This window comes from Rhinoraja longicauda, chromosome 2 (genome assembly GCF_053455715.1).
Source record: "Rhinoraja longicauda isolate Sanriku21f chromosome 2, sRhiLon1.1, whole genome shotgun sequence".
Classification (NCBI taxonomy): Eukaryota; Metazoa; Chordata; class Chondrichthyes; order Rajiformes; family Arhynchobatidae; genus Rhinoraja; species Rhinoraja longicauda.
Genome location: NC_135954.1, coordinates 45,005,179 through 45,029,440, shown reverse-complemented (window position 1 = coordinate 45,029,440; position 24,262 = coordinate 45,005,179). Strand labels below are relative to the sequence as shown.

General features: G+C 40.7%; 1 protein-coding gene across 1 annotated transcript in view; it reads right to left on the bottom strand.

Annotated features, from left to right (window-relative positions):
- The window catches only part of LOC144604190 (contactin-associated protein-like 2), a 1,366,128-nt gene that overhangs the window by 581,733 nt on the left and 760,133 nt on the right, over positions 1-24,262 (bottom strand). Inside the window, exon 12 of the mRNA XM_078418400.1 lies at positions 21,028-21,147. Within this exon, the coding sequence (XP_078274526.1) occupies positions 21,028-21,147 (120 nt within the window). The remainder of the gene's footprint in view (positions 1-21,027; positions 21,148-24,262) is intronic.

The following is a 24,262-nucleotide window of genomic DNA, read 5'->3' as shown; positions in this document are numbered from 1 at the left end:
ATCAGCCGATCAAAATAATCCTTCTCACCCATATCAACCCATTGCTTGGACAACCAGGACAGCCTGCCAGGCTTTGTCCTGGCCTTCCTCTCTTCCAGCTTTCTTCCTCCACCCCACCAATCAGTCTGAAGATGGTTCCCGACCCAAAACGTCACCTATCCATGTTCTCCAGATATGCCACATGACCCACTACCTGACACCAGCATTTTGTGCCTTTTTTCAAGTATTAACCCTGTGCAGTTGTCATCTAGAAAATGATCCCATTTGCACCCTTTTATGTAAATAGCATATTAAAGCTGTTTAACGCAGGTTAGATTGACTAGCAATTGTATTCAGGGTGTCTCGTGACCATGAGAAAATTCCTCATTATTATCCTGAAGCTTACCATTGACCAGAAAGTGAACTGGGGTAGTCATATACACAGGATAGACACAAAATGCTGGAGTAACTCAGTGGGAAAGGGGGCATCTCTGGAGAGAAGGAATGAGTGACATTTCGGGTTGGAACCCTTCTTCAGACTGAAAGATAGAGGTGACCATGTCAAACCGAATTTCAATGCAGCATTGTGCAAAATTATATTTATATATTAATGTATCAACATTGCATATTAAGTATGAGTAAGCATCAGGAAATGAATTGTGTGTATGACTATAGACACAAAATACTGGAGTAACTCAGCGGGACAGGCAGCATCTCTGGAGAGAAGGAATGAGTGATGTTTCGGGTCGACACCTTCTTCAGTTTGAAGAAGAGTCTTGACCCGAAACGTCACCCATTCCTTCTCTCCAGAGATGCTGCCTGTCCCGCTGAGTTACTCCTGTATTTTGTGTCTATAGCCATATACACAGTTGCATCCCTCAGGACCCTCCACAAGTTTGTAGGTCAATTTGCTTCTGTACATTGCACCATGTGTTCATGGATTGGATGCAAAAATGGGATAACATGAAACTAGTAATCAGGTAATCGATGGTTGGCATGGGCTCGATGGGCCAAAAGGGTCTGTTTCCATACTATATATTTTTGAAGAAATCTGAAGAAGGGTCTCAACCCGAAACATCGCCCATTCCTTCTCTCCAGAGATGGTGCCTGAGTCACTCCAGCATTTTGTGTCTACTTTCAATCAATCAATTTGTCTGCAAGAGCAGGTCAGAGGCTAGGAATCGTGCTATGAGCACCTTATTTACTAACTTCACCATTTACAAGGCTTAAGTCAGGACCGTGATGGAATACTCTCCGCGTGCCTGCACATGCGTTGTTTCAACAATACTCAAGAACCTCAACCATACAGGAGATAGTAACCAGCTTGATAGGTTTTCACTCACTATCACCAATGCACAATAGCAGCAGTTTGCACCACCTGCACGACGCGCAACCGCAACTCAGTGGATCACCAAGTGGAGCACCAAGTCAGTGGATATATTTAAGGCAGAGATAGATAAATTCTTGATTAATACAGGTGTCAGAGGTTATGGGGAGAAGGCAGGAGAATGGGGTTAGGAGGGCGAGATCGATCAGCCATGATTGAATGGTGAAGTGAACTTGATGGGTAAATTGGCCTAATTCCGCCCCTACCGCATGATCTTATGAACTCACCAAGACTCCTTGGACGGCACCCTCCAACCTCTACCAGCTAGATGCACAAGGGCCGATGAATCATACATTTTAACAAATAGAGGATCAGTGTGAGACGTTTCCAACTGTCATCACACACATACCGTACAATCCCATCAGATGGAAGATGTTCGCTCAGAAGAAAATAAACAAACCCCCAAAAGGATGAAACTCAGTCTTCTCTTTTTTATCTTAAAATATAAAATTGGGTTGCAAACTACCCAAGTGGAATTTGAGGTGCTGTTCCTCAAGGTACCATGATTCATATTGTACCATCTGGCACCAGACTCCAAAAGTGTTCAAAGATTCTCTAGTGTTTTCGATCTTTTCGAGTAGCTTTCCAAGGCTAAGAAACTGACTACAGTTTGCCAATGTAATCAATAGCTAGTACTGTATCGTTTTAAAAATTAATTTATTTATTTAAAATCTGTTCACTTATGAACTAGACTGGTGTTGAAATATTTGTCGTTTTGTGATAATAGAATGTGGAATAAATGGGGTAAATGCACAGGGTCTTTTACCAGAGGAGGTGAATCCTCTGGTAAAAGAACCCGAGGACATAGGTTTAAGGTGAAGGGGAAAGATTTAATAGGAACCAGAGGGCAACCTTTTCATATGGAGGGTGGTGGGTATGTGGAATGAAATGCCAGACCGGGTAGTTGAGGCAGGTACTATAACAGCATTTAAAAGATATTTGGACAGGCACATGGTTAGGAACGGTTTAAAGGAATATGGGCCGAACGCAGCCAGCTAGGATGAGTGTAGATGGGGCATCTTGGTCAGCATGGGCAAGTTGGGCCGAAGAGCTTGTTCCTGTACTGTATGACTCCATGACTCCATAAATGTATTTTTCAAATACATTTCTCTCTTGAAAACATCCAGTGAATTGGCCTTCACTGCCTTTTGTGGCAGAAAATTCCACAGATTCACAACTCTCTGGTGAAAAAGTTTATCCTCCTCTCAGTCCTAAATGGCCTACCCCTTATTCTTACACAGTGACTCCTGGTTCGGGACTCCCCCAACATCGAGAACATTTTTCCTGCATCTAGCTTGTCCAATCCCTTAAGAATTTTATATGTTTCTATAAGATCCCCTATCATCCTTCTAAATTCCAGTGAATATTGGCCCAGTCGATCCATTCTTCTCTTCCGAATATCATCTTGATTATAGGCACGCTGAAGGAATGTAGCACTTCAATAGCAGTTCCCGACAGTAGTTGGATAACATGGACTCAGTGGGCTGAAGGTCCTGTTTCCACGCTGTATCTTTAGACTAAACTAAAATATTCAACAGATTACATTTCTAGTTTTTGGAATTAAAGCAGCATAATGAAACTATCTAAATAATAATCATAGCTGAACATAAAAAAAGAAAAATGACTTCCTGTATCAATATCCATTTTGTCCCAAATGTTCTTTAAAGAGTTAATTAACTCTTCCGGTAGATTTTCAGGGATCCTGGTCTTAACATCTTTAATCTGGTTCGGGAGAAAGAACGTCTCCTGATCTCCCACAAAATGGAACCCATTTTGACCATTATTTTAAAGCCATGATGTCCTCCCACTAAATTGAAATTAATACTCATCAAATGCTTATCACAGCACACTATTTCTTTTTTGTGGATCTCAGAACTGCGTAACTGCTTGATCTGTTCCTTCTCTCCTGAGATGCTGCCTGACCTGCTGAGTTACTCCAGCATTTTGTGAATAAATGCTTGATCTGTTAAGTCGCTTCTTACTTCCACACTGCATAAGTATGTAAAATCAAGCCTGTCATTTGTATGTTTCCTGCCATTTGTTTTACTTTAATGTTATCTATGTGGTGGTATTCTCTAAACTCTTTTTAAAAAAACCTCAAGAAGCCAGCTCACCACCACCTGCAAGAGCAACTGGGGATAGGAAATTAGATTGTGGCTCATCCTGTGAATCCACACTTTGAATGAATTGAAGCAGGGATTCACATCAGCACAGCTGGTGTTTATCTGGAATAAAAAAGAACTGCAGATGCTGGTTTATGTCAAAGATAGATACAAAATGCTGGAGTAACTCAGCAATTAAGGCAGCACCTATTTATCTGTATTTATCTGCATTCATCTGATGTCAATTGAGCAGCTGATACCGTTATTGGTTACACAATCCATGTATCCTCCACTGCCGGAAGAAATCAGAGATTTTACAGAAAACCCATGATCTTCGCTGTTAAATCACAAAGGAGGAAGAACGTTGTACCAGATTTGACAATGCAAAGTCAATTAAAGGTCGCGTCAATGTCCTGCTAACGGCATTTCCAAGCGTCACTTTTCAGTGCCAGCAGGATGTTAATCCCTGGAGTTCTGGCCATTGTTTGCAGCTGACTCCTACTGTCGCATGCAGAGACCATTTTGGCTCCATGATCAGCCTGCAGCAGCTTGGAACCATTGCCTTGCAGCAGTCGATTGCATCAGTTCATTGTGTGGGTGATGCCCAGACATACTGGACAATCCCATGTACTCCGTTACTTCACCCTCCTCCCACTCCCCCAGTCATTTCTCCTTTTCTCCTCATCTCACTGGCATCCCTTTCCGCCGCTATACTATGACTCTCCTGCAAGAGTTCCTTGAGCACGAACTCGCATTCCAGAGTGGTAATGATGTGACAGTTAGTCACAAAATCACACAGCACAGAAACGGGCCCTTCCATCCACCTTGTCCATGCCGATAACGATCTTCCCATCTTTGCTCGTGCCATTTACCTACATTTGACCCACATCCCTTTGCATAGAGGACCTAACAAAACCACTCAAGTCTTACTATCATTCATGAATCCAGGCGGTAGAGACCATTTTACTACATTTTATGAGTTTTTTAAAATTAGACCTCCCAAAGTGCAACACCTCACACTTGCTCAGATTAACCTCCATCTGCCAGTTCTCATTTCCATAGCTGATCTGTATGTATACTTTGACAGCCTTCTTCATAGTCTGTAACTCTATCTGCAATCTTACTACCAATCCATCTATATTTGCATCCAAGTCATTTATATAGATTACAAATAGCAGAGGTCCCAGCACAGATCTTTGTGGAAATTCAAATCCTTCCATGGCCTTCTCTCTCTCTCTATCATTACACTCTCTTACAACTTCCTCAAGATACCTGGGGTCCTCCCTCTTTGGGTTTGTGCACCTCCTCAATTTTAATTATTTTGTAATGTTACCATGGCTTTAACTGGCTAGAATCTTAGCTCTAGAGTTTATGTCCTAAATCTTTCCACTTCTCTTTCCTGCAACAAAACCGGCCTCATTGATTAAACTTTTAGGTATATTTCTAATATCCCCTTATATGGCTAGGTGTCAATGTTGTTTGATGATTATTTTTGTTAAGCAAACTTTTACATTTTACTGCAATAAAGGCATAATATGAATAGCAACTGTTGTTGTTGAGTTTAAATCTCCTCATGGCCTTGCTCTTCCTAACGTTTGAACTTCCAAACATCATTCAGAAAAGTACAAAACTGCAAAACATTCTCAGCTTTCCCTGTATTAATATGCCACGTAAAATTGCAAAACAATATAAAATGTTGTGTGGATAAAGTTTTTTTTTAAACTGCACAGTCATCTACAGGCTTAACCAAGAGGATTAATATGTTACCACCATTGTGAATATTAAAGCACTTCTAATCAGTTGGGTAAACAGTTTTTGGAGCAATTATATTTCTCTTGATAACTGTAGAATCTTTCTCAGATAGCACTACCCCAACCTGTGGATGTGGCTGTAAATGCTAAACAAAATCCAAGTTATTTTTAGCCAGAGGTTACATTAAGCAATATTAAAGTCACATCAGAAAGCTGTGATTGTTTGTTGCTTGTGTGAGCTTCATTCGTGCACAAAGCTACAATCATTAAACATCTGCAAAGGATTAGCATCTTTTGCTTGGGGTAAACAAAAGGGTCCCAGGCTGCCTTAACCCAGTGCTTGACAGCAGATTGCAAGGGACTAAAAGTGATTTGAACTTGTCTCATGAATTAGTGAGTTATGCAAAGCAATTCACACATTACTGCTTTACAGTGTCCATGGTATTACCTCGAACTGTTTCTCTTGCAGAATAAATCATTCCTGTGTTAATACTTTCAGTATTCAGTTCTCCTATCCTCGCCATAAATTAAATTCCAAAAGACAAAAACAAAGAGCTAATTACATCTTGCAACCACAATTTTTATATTGAAAAGTTGGGGAAATTATTATTTCTGCTTCCAAAATTGAATCACAATACATTCCAAAATGTTGGGAAATATACCAACAAATAAAGATATTCTTGCAACAACTACATCTTGCTATTCAATGTTCTCAGCTCTTCATGCAATTCCAGAGGTACACCAAATGAAAAATACTATTCTGAAAAAAAATTCTGTGCAAGGCAATTGGTGGTAATATTAGGACTATCTGTAGCTATAGTTACTATATTCAGCAATTCTTTGCATAATTTCATTTTTGCATTGTGAGAAATGGGTTATGGGTTTCATTTATCCTACAAATTCTGAATTGAGACATATGAGCCCTGAAAACTATTGAATATCCTGGAATTCATGTAATAAAACAAACCATTTTATTCAGTCATTTTATATAATGGGCTTGGCTTCAATTGTGCATTCAAGTTGATTTTCAATTGTTTGCTGTTTGAACAATCAGGATTTTCTGTGGTTGTTTAATGCATTTTATGAGTTTCCAGATTGACATGGCATTATCACAGTTGAATAGTTGTGGCAACTCTTCAATAATGGATTCACAATCCTGGCTTAGAAGCACCAGGTGAGGATCTGAGGATCTTCATCACTGAAAGTAATGGCCTGGCCCGTATGTCGGAACAATTATAACAAATGACAAAAATATTGAAGATGTATTTTCCTCTTGAGTAATGACTGTTGGCTGAAATGCAAAGCATGGCGTAAAAATAATGTTATTTGTGCAGTCTCTTGTGAACTGGATGTAACAGTACTGGGCTGCTATTAAATTCCATCCATGACATGTTGAGTTTATGGGCTCAAGGCATAAACATTTTATTTTCAGCATTGTGAAGACTTCACAGAAGTAATTTGTTCTTTATGATGAATGATGCATGAGACAGAATGCAATATTTCAGTAGTTCACCACAGTGAATCAAAAATGCTTTTGAATCTAGTGCACAAAAAGCAACCAGTCTTGTTCTGCTGAAAAAAGAGATGCATTTTATCAGTCACTGAGACTAATGTTTTTTCACAGCAATGATTTGATTTACAAAGAGGGGGAACTTTAAAGTCAACTTTTCATACTTTTACACTGCATCACTGCTGTTGCTATCAAGGAAAGATATTGCAAAGAGTTCATTTAATATCACAATTCCCCAACATGAGAGCACCTCCTTTAAAAGTTATTATCACGCAGCGTTTCCTTGTTTGCATAAAGGAGCACACAATGGTGCAAGAAATAATATTATGATATCAAATCATCAGATTCTTTTAGTTTTAGAAATACTCATCATGTCATAATGGGTCTGAAGAAGGGTCTCGACCCGAAACGTCACCCATTCCTTCTCTCCCGAGATGCTGCCTGACCTGCTGAGTTACTCCAACATTTTGTGAATAAATCGATTTGTACCAGCATCTGCAGTTATTTTCTTATACTATATGTCATAATGGGTAGCCAGTTGGTCCGTGTGATTTGTCCAAGCTCCTCCAGGTGCAAGGATATCAGTCCTCTCCACTCACGAGGACACAAAGTGCAGGGGTAACTCAACAGGTCAGGCAGCATCACTGGAAAACATGGATAGGTGACGCTTCACATCGAGACCCTTCTTCAGTCTGATGAAACCCCAAACATCACCCGAAACGTGACCCTTCTTCAGTCGATCCAAAACATCACCTATCCATATTCTCCAGAGAAGTTGCCTGACCTGGTGAATCACTCCTCCACTTTGTGAGCTGGATGATCAGCCATGATCATATTGAATGGCGGTGCAGGCTCGAAGGGCCGAATGGCCTACTCCTGCACCTATTTTCTATGTTTCTATGTTTCTATGTAAATCACTTGAAAAAAATACAAGGAGATGTGCTATCTCCATACAGACAGTACACGAGGTCAGGTTTGAACTTGGGTCGCTGGAGCTGTGAAGCAGCAATGCTCACGGCATATGTGCAAATGTTCCACTCCCGCAATGCAGCCTATCCCCAATGACTAGCACGACTGATTCTGAGCTGCAGCTATTTTGTTTTCCACAAATAGTTTGGTAAAAGATGCCGGGATTGCTAATATAAATCAGGCAGGTGGGACTAGCGTAGATGGGTCAGTTAGTTGGTATGGGCAAGTTGGGCCAAAGTTTCCACGCTGTATGACTCAATGAATTTCTATGGCTCTAAATGTCCGTGGAAATATGAAGCTATGAAGAAATAATATAATAAATCTAAATATGAAGAGAGGTGCTGAAAAGAAACATTAATGCATTGAAATAGAAAGAAAGGAAAGTTAAAATATTTAGTTACAGAATTCCAATAATTCCATGAAAGGAATGATAAAATTAACAGTTGATGATGAGAGTACAATTTAGAAATTACTTCTTTATTATCATTTTTCCTGCATTATGATTTCCAAATTTATCATCATTCCTAATTGTATGCTAATGCCTTCTTATTGAGAAATCAGAGCATCGAACTAGCCTCGCTGTTTTAAAGTAAGGATGGTTTGAATATTTCCAGCTGTGAGAAAATTCTCCGTTTCATGAATGATTGAGTAACGTTGTACAGATAAGATGCAATCGAGAAACTACCACAGGAAAACCTTTATTTCTAATTTTGCATATAAAAAACTGCTGCAGGTTTTTGGAGAAATCAGATATTGAAATTAAATGAACCCAGAGAAATGAGAGGGATATCAAAGCAAGGGACTTAGACGATTTGAGATGTAAAGAGAGGCTGGATAGGCTGAGTCATTTTACTCTGGAAGGTAGAAGGCTGTGGAATGACGTGAAAGAGGTTTATAAAATCATGCGAGGCATAGACAAGGTAAATAGTCACAGTCTTTTCCTCAAAGTAGGGAAGTCTAAAACTAGAGGGCATAGGCTTCAGGTGAGAGGGGCAGGATTTAAAAAGAACCTGAGGGGCAATTGTTCCTTACAGAGGGTGGCGAGTATTTGAAACAAGCTGGCAGAGGAAGAGGTAGAGGCGGGGATAAATATGACATTTAAATTATACTTGGACATGTACATAGTTAGGAAAGCTTTGGAGGGATTCGAGCCAGGTACAGGCAAGTGTGACTAGCTTGGTTAGGCAACTTGATTGCAAAGGGCAAGGTGAGCCAAAGGGCTTGTTTCTGTGCTGTGTGGTTCTTTGACTTTTTGACAGCGGAGTTGAACTCAGAATACCTTTAAAAGAGATACACATATAATCTTGGAAGAAGGAAAGTTGATTCATAGTCATAAAGCATTGAAAGAGGCTCTTTGGCCCAGCTTGTCCATGCCGACCAAGATGTCCTATTTGCCTGCGTTCGGCCGTCTAAACCCTTCCGATCCATGTTTCTGTAAATGCTTTTTAAATATTGTTGTAGTACCTGCCTCAAATATTTCCTCTGGTAGCTCATTCCATATACCCACCATTTGTTGTGTGAAAAAAGTTGTCTCTTCCTATTAAATCTTTTTCCCTCTCACCTTAAACCTATGTCCTCTGGTTCTTGATTCTCCTAATCTGCCACTTTTGTACCACAGATGTTAGGCTTATTCGTCTATTAGTCCCAGATTTTTGTTTGTATCCTTTTTAAAAAGAAGTCCCATATTAGCCACTCACCAGTCTTCCAGCACCTCAACTGTATCTAACAATGTTTCATATATCTCAGCCAGTTTCCCTGCCATTTCTTGTTCACTATTTACTTGGATATATTTCATCACATCCGAGAGATTTATTCATATCTTTTCATATGTCTCAGGGTGTCCTGCACTTCCTTGACAGTAAGCGAGATTGTCCTCAAGATATCTCCATAAACTTTCTGAAGTTCCCTTGTGTTCATGTCTTTGACCGTGGGAAAAAAAGAGGAGAAATATTCTTTGAGGACCTTTACTATTTCCTGCGGCTTCACTACAGCTTTGGTTTCTGAAGGGGCCCATTCTCTCTCTCTCTCTCGAATTATCCTATTTACCTAATATACCTTATAACATTTCATTGGATTCTCTCTAACCTTGTCTGCCAGATCTATCTCATCCCCACTTTATGCCCTCCTGATTTATTTCATAAGTATGCTCAGTCCCCTTACTCCTCCAAGGATATTCTTGATCCCAGCTGCCTTTACCTGACCAGAGCCTCCATGTCTCTCATCCTACAGGATTCCTTACTTCCATGGGCGGCACGGTAGCGCAGGGGCGGCACGGTAGCGCAGCGGTAGAGTTGCTGCTTTACAGCGAATGCAGCGCCGGAGACTCAGGTTCGATCCTGACTACGGGTGCTGCACTGTAAGGAGTTTGTACGTTCTCCCCGTGACCTGCGTGGGTTTTCTCCGAGAACTTCGGTTTCCTCCCACACTCCAAAGACGTACAGGTATGTAGGTTAATTGGCTGGGTAAATGTAAAAATTGTCCCTAGTGGGTGTAGGATAGTGTTAATGTACGGGGATCGCTGGGCGGCACGGACTTGGAGGGCCGAAAAGGCCTGTTTCCGGCTGTATATATATGATATGATGATATGATATGTACCTGCAAACAACATATTCCAATCAGCATTAACAGGTTCCTGCTACTACAATCAAATTTGGCTTTACCCCAGTTCAGAATTTTAACTTGTGGGGCTGTCCTTTCTTATCCTATCCATAACTATTTTAAAGTTAATAGAACTGTGGTTGCTGATCCCAAAATGCTTGCCCACTGACACTTCAGTCACTTGCCCTGATCAATTCCTTAAGAATAGGTCAAGCTTTGCCGTCTCACTTGCTGGGTCCTCTACAAACTGCTTGCGGAAATGTTCTTGAACACACTTGACAAATTCCACCTTGTCTAAGCTCTTGGCACTATGGTAGTCGAAGTCTATATTGGGAAAGTTAAAATCCACCACAACTCCCCTGCGATGAGATGAAGTGTAAAAAACTGGTCCTAAATGTAGCTTTTCCAAAATGCTGCTTTTCCAAAAGACTTGCAGAGAAGTGAAAGTCTATCAAAACCATTTTACCCTCATATTGTTGCAAAGGAAGGTGGTGGAGGAAACCCAGTGTCCTGGCTTGGATACAGCTCTTTCGGATGAATATCATTCAGGTTCAAAAGAGAGTGAAAATCCACTTTGACACATCACTTCCTCGGGTGTGAAGGTGAAAATCCCTCCCCTATGATACCGTCTGTTTCATTGTGTCCTCTCAGTTCATCTGTGTAACCACCTGCCTTCTCAGTATTGATAAGATTCTCTGATGTCTGACCTATGATGTCCTACCAAATAAGGAAGGCCTTTTAAACACCTTCTAATTTTCTAATTTAATTACTAACACAGATTTACTCTGTGGATTTAATTTCCTCTGCAGAATCTTTGCAGATTTAATTATAATTGCTGTCAGCAGAGAACTAACAATGTCAGTAGAAAATTAGACTTTGGCTAATTTCTTTAGCTGAAATCTTCACTCTTTGTATCCCAGGGTATATTTTCTCTAAATGCCACTTTAATTAATAGTGCATTTTTGTTGCTTATCCACCAGTGATAAATTTGACAAGAAAAATTGATGTCATTGACAAGAGAAATAAGAGAGAACTTGTTGTGGGGCACTAATAAACACATTAAGAGCCCCAGTCTAATCATGCTGTGAATGACTCTAGTTCAGTTAGTGATGGATAGTGCTTGGATTTCTGTGTATTTCCATTGCATAATCATGAAAGGCTGGTTATGTCTCAACAAATATGGAACAACTCAAACGATCAGTTAAAGTTAAACTTGACTAATTAATTTACATCAATTAAGCACTAATTAAGAATAAGTTCCAAAATGCATAGCACATTTAGAATCATTGAGTCATACCAGAGACTCAGGTTCGATCCTGACTACAGTTGCTGCACTGTAAGGAGTTTGTACGTTCTCCCCGTGACCTGCGTGGGTTTTCTCCGAGATCTTCGGTTTCCTCCCACACTCCAAAGACGTACAGGTATGTAGGTTAATTGGCTGGGTAAATGTAAAAATTGTCCCTAGTGGGTGTAGGATAATGTTAATGTACTGGGATCACTGGGCGGCACGGACTTGGAGGGCCGAAAAGGCTTGTTTCCGGCTGTATATATATGATATGATATGATACTGCACAATAACAGGCATTTAGCCCAACTCATCTATGCTGACCAAAAAGATTTTGTATCACAGACTGAAATGCATGGGCTGGTGTTCATTTATTTTCACTTGAGTGCTCGGTTCACACATCCATACATTTGTACTCGCCATAAAAAAGGGACAAATTAGAGGACCTATCACATATATCTTTTCTTTTTTACCCTCTTGGCAAGATGTGGTCAACATTAGCTGTATTAGCTTTTATTGCCTGAACATCAGATTCATCGACAATAGAGTAATACAGTACAGAAACAGTCGCTTTAACCCAACTCATCTATGCCAATCAACATATCCATATAATCTGTTTGCCTGTATCTGGCCAAAATCCCTCAATCATTTTCTCTCGCAGCTCATTCTTGGTATTCACCACCCTTTGCTTAAAAAGGATATCCCGCATGTCCCATTTAAATCTTTTGCCTCTCATTTTAAACCAACCACCTCCAGTTTTTAATTCCACTTGCCTGGAAAATAGTCTATGGACATTCATCTTCCCTATGGCTTTCATGTTTTTATACACCTCTATGAAGTCACCCCTTCGGTCTCCTAAGCTCCAAGGGATGAAGTCCTAGCTTGCTCAATATCTCCCTGTAGCTCAGGTGCTCGTCCCAATAATATTCTCGTAAATCTTTGCACTCTTTCTGGCTTAATGACTTCTTTCCTATAACAAGATAACCAAAATTGAACACTATACTCCAAGTGGGGCTCACCAACATCTTGTAAGTGCATCATAGCATCCCAACGCAGAGGCGTCCACGTCGTGGGGCTGAAAACTGGAAGTGTCCTGAGCTAATTCTGCTACCACCATCATCTGTTGTACAAGTGATGGCTCTCACTGAATGTCGCCGGAAGCTTGCACCCTTTTCAGGACGGATGATGACAGTGATGTAACATTTGAAACATGGATGATGGACACGAAAGAAGAAGTAGTAGCATCCCAACTTCTGCATACAATACCCTTACTGATGAGGATTAACGTGCAAAGGCCTTCTTCACCACTCTGTCTACCTGTGACACCACTTTTAGGGAACTATCCACGTACTCATAGGACCCTCTGCTCTTCAACACTTCCCAAGGTCTGACCATTCACTGTATAATTCCTACCCTGGTTTGACTTTCCAGAATGTAACTGGATATTTGTCTATATTGAATGCCATTTGTCATTCCCCAGCCCACTCACCTAGCTGATCACGATCTTGCTGTAATTCTTGAAAACATTCCTCACTGCGTACAGCACCGCATATTTTAGCGTTATTTGTGTATTTATTATGTCTTGTACATTCTCATCCAAATTGTTTATATAAATAGTGAACAGCAATGAGCCCAGTGCCGATCCATGTGGCACAACATTAGTCACAGGCCTCCAGTCCAAAAAAATCCTTCCACCACTGCATTCTGTTGTTATCATCCAGTCAATTATGTTTCTAACTAGTTTGTTCCCCCTGGATCGCGTGTTATCTAACATTCCAGACCAGCCTTCAATGCGGGACCTTGCTAAAATCCATAAAAACAAGGATCACTGCCCAGCCCTCAAAAACTTTGCCAAATTTGTGAGATGATCATTCCTTCTTTATCAAAATGCTGGTAGATCCTGTTCCTCAGAATCCCCTCCACCAAGTTACCCACCACCAATGGCAGGCTCAGTGACTTGCAGTTCCAAAACTTGCTGCCCCTCTTAAGTGATAGCACCCTCCAGTCTTCCAGCACTTGACCTGTGGATAAAGCTGAGGTGAATTTCACTGTAAGGGCCTCCATAATTGCTTCCCTAGCTTCCCACAAGGTCTGAGGATACACTTGGTCAGGTCCTGGGGACTTATCCACCTTAGTGCAATTTAAGATCACTAACAAGTCTGATTTGTATATGGTCCATGACATCACAAATCATTTGTCTCAATTTCTTAGGTTCCATGATCGTTTCCACAGTAAAATCTGATGAAAAATATTAATTAAAAATCCCATCTGTCTCCTGTGGCTCCGCACGTAGATGGCCATTGGGATGCATCACAACTATGTTTGGGAACTCCTCTGCGCAAGACAGCAAGAAATTGCAGAGAATTGTGAATGTAGCCCAGTCCACCACGCAAAGAAGCTGCCCATTGACTCCATTTCACGCTGCCTCAGATAGGCAGCCAACATAGGCGAGGACGATGCCTGCCCCAGTCATTCTCTCTTCTTCCCTCTCCCACCAGGCAGAAGAAACAAAAGCTCGGAAGTCTCTATCACCAGATTCAGGAAGAGTTTCTTCCCTGCTGTTATCAGACTATTGAACAGACCTCTCAGAAAGTGAGGATGTAGTCTTGATCTTTCAATCCCCTGTGTTACGGCCCTTGTATTTTAATCAGCACTTTTACTGTAGCTGTGACTACATTTTGCAGTTTCCTTTCTATTTTTTTGCACTACCTGTCATAATACTGTATAGTTTGATGTGCATCGATAGCACACAAAACAATGTTTTCACTATATCTCAGAACACATGACAACAATAAACTGATACCAAGGCAGATCTTTCAGAGGACCTATTCTGGACCTGTCCTACCTTTCCACATACCTATTTAAAATTGAAAAGTATTCTGGTCAATGGTCATGCAGTGCTCTCCCATCGGCACTTCATTCACTTGCCCCACCTCGTTCCCGAGGAGGAACTCCTGTGTTTCATCCACTCTGCAAAGCTTTATATGATTGAGGAAGCTTTCTTGGACACATTGAACAACTTCCACCTGTCCGGGCTCTTCGTACTCTGGGGTGTCCCAGTCAATATCAGGGAAGTTGAAATCTCCCAGTAAAACTGTCCTATTATTTTTACAGCAATCTGCAATCTCCCTACACACACACGTTCCTCAAATTCCCACTGACTCTTGAGGGCCTAAAATGTAGACTCTTCAAAATATTACTCCTTTCCCATTTTTACATTCCACCCACATAGCCTAGTCTCCAAACAATGTCCTCTCTCAGCAGTATGACTATGTTCTCCCTCATCAATAAGGCAAAATCTTCCCTCCACCCCCACCCCTCTCCTCACACTCTGCACTTACCTCTATCATATCTGCAACATCTATAGCCTGGAACAATAGTCAGCCAACCCTGCCCTTCTCTTAAAGATAGACACAAGATGCTGGAGTAATTCAGCAGGTCAGGCAACATCTTTGGAGAAATGGAATAGGTGACATTTCCGGCCGAGACACTTCATCAGACAGAGAGTCTGAAGAAGGGTCTCAATCCAAAACGTTACCGATTTCCTTTCTCCAGAAATGTTGCCTGACCCTCTGAGTTACTCCAGCATTTTGTGTTCTATCTTCGGTGTAAACCAGCATCTGCAGTTCCTCCCGACACACACTGCTCTTCTCAGCCAAGTTTCTGTTATGGCTGTCATGCCCAAGTTCCCTGAACCAATATATGCCCTGAATTCATTTGCATCATCTGCTAAGCTTCTTGTGTTGAAATAAATGCAGTTTAAACGACTGTTTTTTACTCTGTATTTGCTGTGCTCCTCATTGTGCTGTTTACTAAATTATTTCGCCCACAATTTCTCATCTGCCTCGTTTCTGCTCTGGGACCTCCACCAACTCTCCTCCACCCACTCCCCATTTACCCACTCCCTCACCCTCCTAATCTAGCTCTCTGGATTCAACCTCCCCAGTACCACTGATCAATTGTCGCTGAAATGAGGACATTGGTGGGTCTGGAATCACATTCAGGTCAGATCGCGGAAAGATGGTGGATTTACTCCCTGAACAGATGAGTTTTTGAGATAATCCAGATCAATTTAATGATTTTCATTAAAATTCCTCCCAGCTACAATGGTGGGATTCCTGCCCATGTCACTGAGTCAGTGATCCAGAACTTAATCACCACGCTATTGATTCCCTTTGTTAACCATTAATGGTTTCGTGGAGATGTGGAAGCAGATTCCCTGCCAACCCTCCCAGCAGGAGGCAATGACAACTCTTAATGAATTATAGAGAGAAAACAAAAGCACTTTACAATTTTTAGTAAAATTAGCAATTTTGTGTTGTGTGCTTATCCATTCAGTATTCGTGTATTGCCTGTCCTTAGTAATGGTGACTGTTTCAATTATGGCTTTTTGAAATGGGATTCCAAACAGCAATCTCTCCCAACACAGAACCTGACATGTCTGAAGATTTAATCAGTAAGGGCACAAACATCTGCGTGCCATGGGAGGCAAACAGCTCTCAAACAGTTCTCAAATCCTCACTTATCTCAAAGTGGACCAGGGATTTTTTTTATTGCATCCATTGCTCTTTAAGCTTTTATTGGCATATGATGATACTTGGTCGTAGCTTTCAGGAAATGATTATTTAGTGCTTAATAAGCTCTGGACTAAGTTTTAAAAATATAATTTAAGCATTATATTTTACTGAGCAAGAGAAAATGTGTGATTATGAAACAATTTGAAAATAAAACGCTACTTATTTATCACGAGGCTTGCTGGTGGCAGCTTATTATTTTTTCAAAGCAACAATAGTGGGTGTGGTATCATAGAATCAAGTTACTTGAATAGCAATCAGAGTTCTGACAAAGGGCGGTACAGTGGGACAGTTGCTGGAGCTGCGGCCTCACAGTGCCCGAGACCCTGAGTTTGCACATTCTCTCTGTGACCGGTTTCTTCCGGGTGCTCCAGTTTCTTTCCACACCCCAAAGACATGCGAGTTGTAAGATTGATTGGCCTCTGTAAATTGCCCTTAGTGTGTTAAGAGTGGATTAGATAGAGAGATAAAAAAAAGAATTAGAGTGAATGGGGGAGTGATGGTTGCCATGGATTTGGTGAGCAGAAGGGACTGATTCCATGCTGTTTTCCTAAACTCAGCCATGTGCAGATTGTCACAAAATACCACCTGGTTCATAAATGTCTTTCAGAGAAACAAATTTGTCATCTATACCTGGTCAAATATCTTGGCTCCATGTGCACCAATGTGGTTGATTCTTCACTGGCTCCTCTTTTCAGGAGTGATCAGAGATGGATACTAAATGCTGCATTGCAAGCAGTGTCTCCATCTCATGACTGAATTTAAAAAATACTAGCAGATCAGAATATAACTTTAGTACTTTACTTTAGAGATACAGCGCGGAAACAGGCCCTTCGGCCCGCTGTGTGCATGCCACCCAGCGATCACTCCTTACCCTAACATTTTCCTACACTCTAAGACCAATTTAGATTTTTTACAGAAGCCAATTAACCTACAAACCTGTACAACTTTGGAGTGTGGGAGCACACGGAGAAAACCCATGCAGTCAGAGCGAGAATGTACAAACTCCTTGCGGATAGCACCCATACGCTGGATCGAACCCGGGTCTCTGGCGCTGTACGGCAGCAGCTTCACCCCTACACCACTTTGCCTCACTGCTACAGGTTGACAACACTTAACAAAACATAAACAGTAAAACAAATAGTACACTTTAGACAACAAACTGTTGCATTAGATTCCAAGCTAATCTTTTCTACATCAGGTTAATTCTCAGATTTGGCTCTGTTGGGTATGTTCTTTTTCCAATCCACATCTATTAACTCATGTAAAAGTATCGCAATGTGGAGAATGTAATGTGGTATATGAACCCAAAGCCAGAATGTTTCAAGATTAATTATTATTTCAAAATCTTGATAAAAATTGCTAAATCAAAAACTCTAATGAAAGTTTGGCTATCAATAACTGATCTAGAATAATATATTTTTTCATATTCTGCTATTAAATTACATTTGAAAACTGATTAATGAGTTCATGTACATTGTTTAGTTTAGAAACACAGCATGGAGACAGGCCTTTCGGCCCATCGGGTCTACGCTGACCATTGATCTCCCGTTCACACTGGTCTATAGACAATAGACAATAGGTGCAGGAGTAGGCCATTCAGCCCTTCGAGCCAGCACCGCCATTCAATGCGATCATGGCTGATCACTCTCAATCAGTACCCCGTTCCTGCCTTCTCCCCATACCCCCTCACTCCGCTATCCTTAAGAGCTCTATCCAGCTCTCTCTTGAAAGCATCCAACGAACTGGCCTCCACTGCCTTCTGAGGCAGAGAATTCCACACCTTCACCACTCTCTGACTGAAAAAGTTCTTCCTCATCTCCGTTCTAAATGGCCTACCCCTTATTCTTAAACTGTGGCCCCTTGTTCTGGACTCCCCCAACATTGGGAACATGTTTCCTGCCTCTAATGTGTCCAATCCCCTAATTATCTTATATGTTTCAATAAGATCCCCCCTCATCCTTCTAAATTCCAGTGTATACAAGCCTAATTGCTCCAGCCTATGCCATCCTACTTTCTCACCCACTCCCTACACATCTGCTGCAAAGTGCTCAGCAGCCATATGGCAACTGCAGGAAGGCCTTGAGAGGGATGACAGCAACTACTGTCCCTCAAAGCAATTCCATTATCTCGACCCATCACCTCAATGCATAACTCACATACTGCCTCATAATCCAATGGCCAAATCTACCAATATACAGTTGTAAGTGGAGAAATCTGTGCATGATGGCACAGATGTAAAGTCTGGACCACATGTATTGAATAAATGGACTTTGCATATAGCAAGAAAATTGACTGTAGTTTTTCACATCCCCACAGCAGTAGTTTGAGGCACCAACAGTGTTGCAAAGGTCAATGTACCGGGATCTCTCTAGTTATAAACACCCAACCTATGAAGTGAGATAGTTCAAAGATCTCTGATGAGGTAGAGGTCAAGAGCACACTCTAGCTGGTGAGAGGACAGTTCAATTGCCTGATAACAGCTGGAAAGAAACTGTCCCTATTCTTTATTTAACTGACTATTTTACTAATAGTTCTCCTTTCTCAATCTTATCGCTTATGATTCTATTCATTGCAATTCTGATGAGTTTTTTGTTATCATAATCATATGTTTTTTGCGTATTTTCTGATTTAGACACAAATCCACTTTTTAATGTCTGTAAATAAGGTACCCGTTCATTCCCCAGCGATCGCCTGTACTTAGCTCAGTGACATGGAAGACATATTCATGAATAAACAGGTGGTAGAAAAGCAGCAAAATTCAGCATATTTTTGTCAAAAAAAGCTTCAGAAGTCTGAAGTCAGAAGAATGTGATGATATTTCAGCTTTTTGAGGGAGGAGAAATCATAGAGAGCAGAAATGTCAAAATATATTTAATGAGTTGCTGCCATGCATTCACTGATTGGATAAACTGAACAAGGACAGTGTCATTGTGATGAAGGCTCTGGATATTGATTCAAGCAGCTAAGGGCTTGGCTCCAACATATTGCTGTGGCCTGGATGTTGAACTGTTGGAATGTTGTTGAAGGTGCATTCAGCTAAGTTTGTGCTGGGTTTTCCATCACGTTCTGGGGGAGCATTGAAAGTTGGAAAGAGAGTATGATGGACCAAAATGAGCCAGTCATTCAGTTATTCCCAGCCTCTTATTGCAGACTCTAAAGCTATTTTAGCCATTTGTCTTCAAACAGTCCAGATGAAAATACCAATGCCAGACATTTGAATGTTTCCACTACTCATTCTGATTTATTTATGCTACATCCTTCCATCCCAAATCCCACAGATGCAGGTCTGCAATTGATCCAGCAATTCAGGGACACCAGCTTAGACACAGGTGTCCACTGCGCTGGGGGCCTTGAAGATTCCACAGGAGCTCCAAGTTCCAAGCAGAGCTCGGTGTTACAGTTAACCTGCAGAATCCCAGCAGGATCAACAGGATGCCATATCAGAAGATATGTTTAGGAAGGAACAGCAGATGCTTTCTAGAGAGAGTTAGATTTACCTCTTTGAGCTAAGGGAATCAAGGGATATGGGGAAAAAGCCGGAACGGAGTACAGATTTTGAATGATCAGCCATGATCATATTGAATGGCGGTGCTGGATCGAAGGGCCGAATGGCCTATTCCTGCACATATTTTCTATGTTTCTAAGTCTATGCTGGTCGAAGCTGAAGATAGGCACAAAATGCTGGAATGACTCAGCAGGACAGGCAGCATCTCTAGAGAGGAATGGGTGACGTTTTGGGTCAAGACCCTTCTTCAGGCTGTAAGCACAATCTCCTTTCCTCCTCCAAAAAACACTAAGTATTGCTCGATTTTGGAGTAACTGCCAGGGGACCAGCAGAAGAAAAGCCCTTTCTCAGGAACAGGACGTTGCACTTGGGACATCTAGCTTAAATCAAAAGGTCAGTTTCACATTTTCCAATGCCAGTTTATTTCCCTGTTGGATTCTTCGGGTTCCCACTCCATTCCTATCTTTCCCCTTTCCACTTATCAGATTGTTTTCCATTGTCCTGCCACGTGTCCATCTGCAATGACCTTTTTGCAGTGGTCAATAGTTTCTATTTCTTTCCCGTGTACTGAAAGTAAATTATAACTGCATTATAACTGCGGCATCAGTATCTTCTCTTTTCAACAGCAGGTAGCTCAGTTTACATTTCCGTTTTATCTATTCCTTCACCTTTTCTTATTGTTCGGCTCAGATGTAAAGAAAAAGAGATCTTCTGCCTCAAAGCCTCAAATACCAATTGAAGGATTCCTCCGGACAGAAAGGCTCTTTTCACTTTTAGATTCAATCTATTTCCATTATTTGCTGCTTTTATTTTGAATCCATGTTCCTTTCAAAATTCACTGCAGAATGTCCAACCAATATATTATACCAAAAAAGCATGTCACTTTATTTTGAGTTAGTCAAGACTGAATTGTTATTCTTGAATTATTGAGATTAGTTTTGGCTGCAGTTACTTCATCCTATACCTAATATCTAATACCTTTGTGAAGAAACTGAATAAATAGGTCAGAAAATATGTGAAAATTGTTACACCAACAAAATTGTTTACCATTAAAAAAAAATCTGGATTAATTGTAACTGGGATATTTTTCACGCAGGTGAAAAGCAACCGATTGATTTTATTTAAAACAAAAACTTAATTCATGAGTCAGAAATAAACAATGAGTAAACCTTAGTTATTCACAGTATACAATGAAAACCATGTGTTGAGGAATGAAGAAACATCGTGCCTCAAAGTCTTGGAATATGTGTTTAAATAAAATAAGAAATGATAGCAGATTAAAAGGAACATTGAAGAAAAAGAGAAAAAGGTTATTTGTAACGGTTGGGAAGTTCGGTGCTGGTATAGCTTCATTATTGTGTTACCTGTCATGTTGCAGTAGACTTTGAATGGTCCTAGAGGGCCACTGCCATCAGGATCTATCCAGTAAGCATCAGATGTTTTGCCGAGGTGCTTATATGCCTCACAGGACTGTTCATAAATAGCTGGAACAGAGCACAAGTTGAGTTAAATTGAACCCTTCTGTAATTTAAAAGAACCGAATAAACATTGCAAGCTGCCAAGATAAGATTAAAAAATACATAGCAAATAAGGCAATGACCTTGATACAACAGGAGAGCGTCATTCAAATGTTCACTAATTAAAAGCTTGGAGAGTGCTCTATTTGAGTAACATATTGGGACCGATTTAACTGCAAACATTTTCCACTGCTGCTCAAGCTCTCTATTTTTTAAATTGACATAACGGGATGAGTATATATGTTTGTCTAAGTGTGAAGCTTTTATATCAAAACAGTCTTATTGTACCTGTGCCATAGAGACATACAGTGTAGAAACAGGCCTTTCGGGCCACCTTCTCCATGCCAACCAATGTACTTACCTTTACCAGTTCAATTTACCCACATGTGGCCCACAGACTTTCCATGCCTTGGGATTCAAATATTTAATGAAATGTTGTGACAGTACCTGCTGCTGTCATCTTCTCAGGCAGCATACTCCAGATTTCAGCCTCTCGCTGTTTAAAAAAAATTCCCCCCTCAGATCCCTTCCAAACCTCATACATCTCACCCCAGTTTTTAGATATTCACATCCAATGAAACAGATTCTTATTATCGGCTAATCACCCCCCTCTATCGGATCACATTACCGCCCTCTCCGCTCCTGGCAAAGCAAATCCAGCCTGTCGAGGCTGTCCATTTAACTCAGCCACCACATCCCTGGCAACATTCTGATGAATCTTCTCTGCAACTTCCTTAGCCCTGCCACATCCTTCCAAAAGCGTGGTGACCAGAATTGCACCATGTGCGCCAAGCAATGTCTAGTCAATATTTTGTGAAGTTGTAACCACTTTAACCACATGTGATTTTCTCTGTTACAAATCTCAAATTGTGGAGTACAGAGGCAAATAAATAAATGAGGGGTCTTTGTCCCAAACATTATGGACAACACTGTATGTTTACACTCAACTTTTTCAAACCTCTTATGTCTATGATTGGCCTTTCTCAACCCTTGACATCTATGGCTGCCCCTATAAACATCTGACTTTAACAGTTCAGTTTAGTTTAAAGATACAGCCTGGGAATAAGCCTTCCGGCCCACCAAATCCACACCGACCACTGATCACCTATTCACACTAGTTCTCCATTATCCCACTTTTTCATCCACTCCCTAAACACTAGGGGCAATTTTACAGAGGTCAATTAACCCACATACTTTGAGATGTGGTAGGAAACTGGAGCAACTGGAGGAAATCCATGCGGTCATAGGAAGAACGTGCAAACTCCACACAGAGAGCACTTGAGTTCAGGATCAAATCCAGGTCTCTGGTGTTTGGGCAGCTGGCCTACAATGACCATGGCTGGTTTCCCACAAAACTGCTCGGCTCCTTCACTCGAAATGTTTCCTTAAAGTAGGCTTTTCAGCATATTAAAATTTCCAGGCTAAAAATACCAAATTAGAATAAAAGCTCAAAGTCATGTGAATGGCACAATTAATAATCCAATAACGACATTCCTGAGGATTACAGTGGATGTTTCCATTAGAAATACTGTTGATTTTCTCAGTCGAATCTCAGTGTCCCCACACAATATACAAAGCCTAGATTAGAAATGTATTCTGTCAGATGGGTAAATTATCCATGAGCAGTTATTTTCACACACACCTTCAATCTCCCACTGTGGAGTGTTGGGCACGAACATTCATTTAAAGTAAAATGGCTTAAAATACAATTTTATATTGAGTAATACCTCTGAGAAATGTTCTAAATTAAGACTTCTTCAAAAATAATTGAAGCCAAGAACTATTGAACTGGACAGAGTTATTCATTATTGAAACCACTAATCAAAAGGCAGAAGAAAATTGAAGGACATTCTGCTGGGTGTCTTTTCAGACCACAAGAGATAAAACATTAGAACAAAATATCACAATGGCTTTTTCTTTCTCAGCCTGTTGGGAAGTTCTAAAACAATTCCATTAAATTTCAAGCTGAAATCCAAACTCCATCTCACTGCGCGTGTGAATCAAACAATTTTGACCTCGTAATCAACCTGAACTCTTTGAGCTTTAAATATCTAATCAATGTATCTCCAAAAAATGGAAAACTGCATCAGTAAATTTGGTTTTAAAACTTATGGAAATTCTTGAACTCCTGAGTGGAAAGTTTTAACGCAAATAACTAGCCCATCATGTGCCTCGCCAAGCACAGCCAACTGATGGGGTTCTTGTGGTGTTGAATGACTTCCCAGCCCTGATATACTTTGTATACTTCATTTTTTGATTTTGTCTCGTCTCAAATGAGTTCTGGCTGACAAACTCATTATCCGTGGGGATCCCCTGTGAAGATGTTGTTTTGATTGCCATACAAGATTGAGTGTTGCTTTTTGTTTGTTTGTTCCTGAAATCCATTTACCAGTTTGAGGCCACTGAAATGACTTTTCCTCACAGTTTTTGGTTTATGTCCGGACCTTGACGTTTATGATGCCTCCATTAACAGATTTAACGTGCAGGTAGTTTTGATACAATGAGTAGGAAGGAACTGCAGATGCTGGTTTAAATCAAAGATAGACACAAAATGCTGGAGTAACTCAGCGGGCCAGGCAGCATCTCTGGAGAGCAGGAATGGATGACGTTTCAGTTCGAAACCCTTCTTCCGTCTTCTTCAGACTGAAGAAGGGTCTCGACTCAAAACATCAGCCATTCCTTCTCTCCGGAGATGCTGCCTGTCCCGCTGAGTTACTCCAGCATTTTGTGTCTATGTTTGCTACAATGAGTGTTTCCCCAATGCAAATGATGTACAAGGAGGTTGATCAATTGGGAAACACTATTTGTATTATGCAGGTCTAATTGGTTGTAATACTATTTCGATCGAGAACCGGAGAACCACTTAAAAGTTAATTTGGAAATTGGAACGCAGGGAAAAAAGATGTCTTGGAAGAAAAGCATTTCCATGTAGCCTCCCAGCAGTAATCATACATCATTGTTTCTTATTTCACATCATGTTGGGATACTTTCATGATGGGAAGTCATAGAAATTGGCAAGCTTCTATTGACACTTGTGCAATGTTTATTCAAACAATGCAACAGACCATATTTTGTATTATTA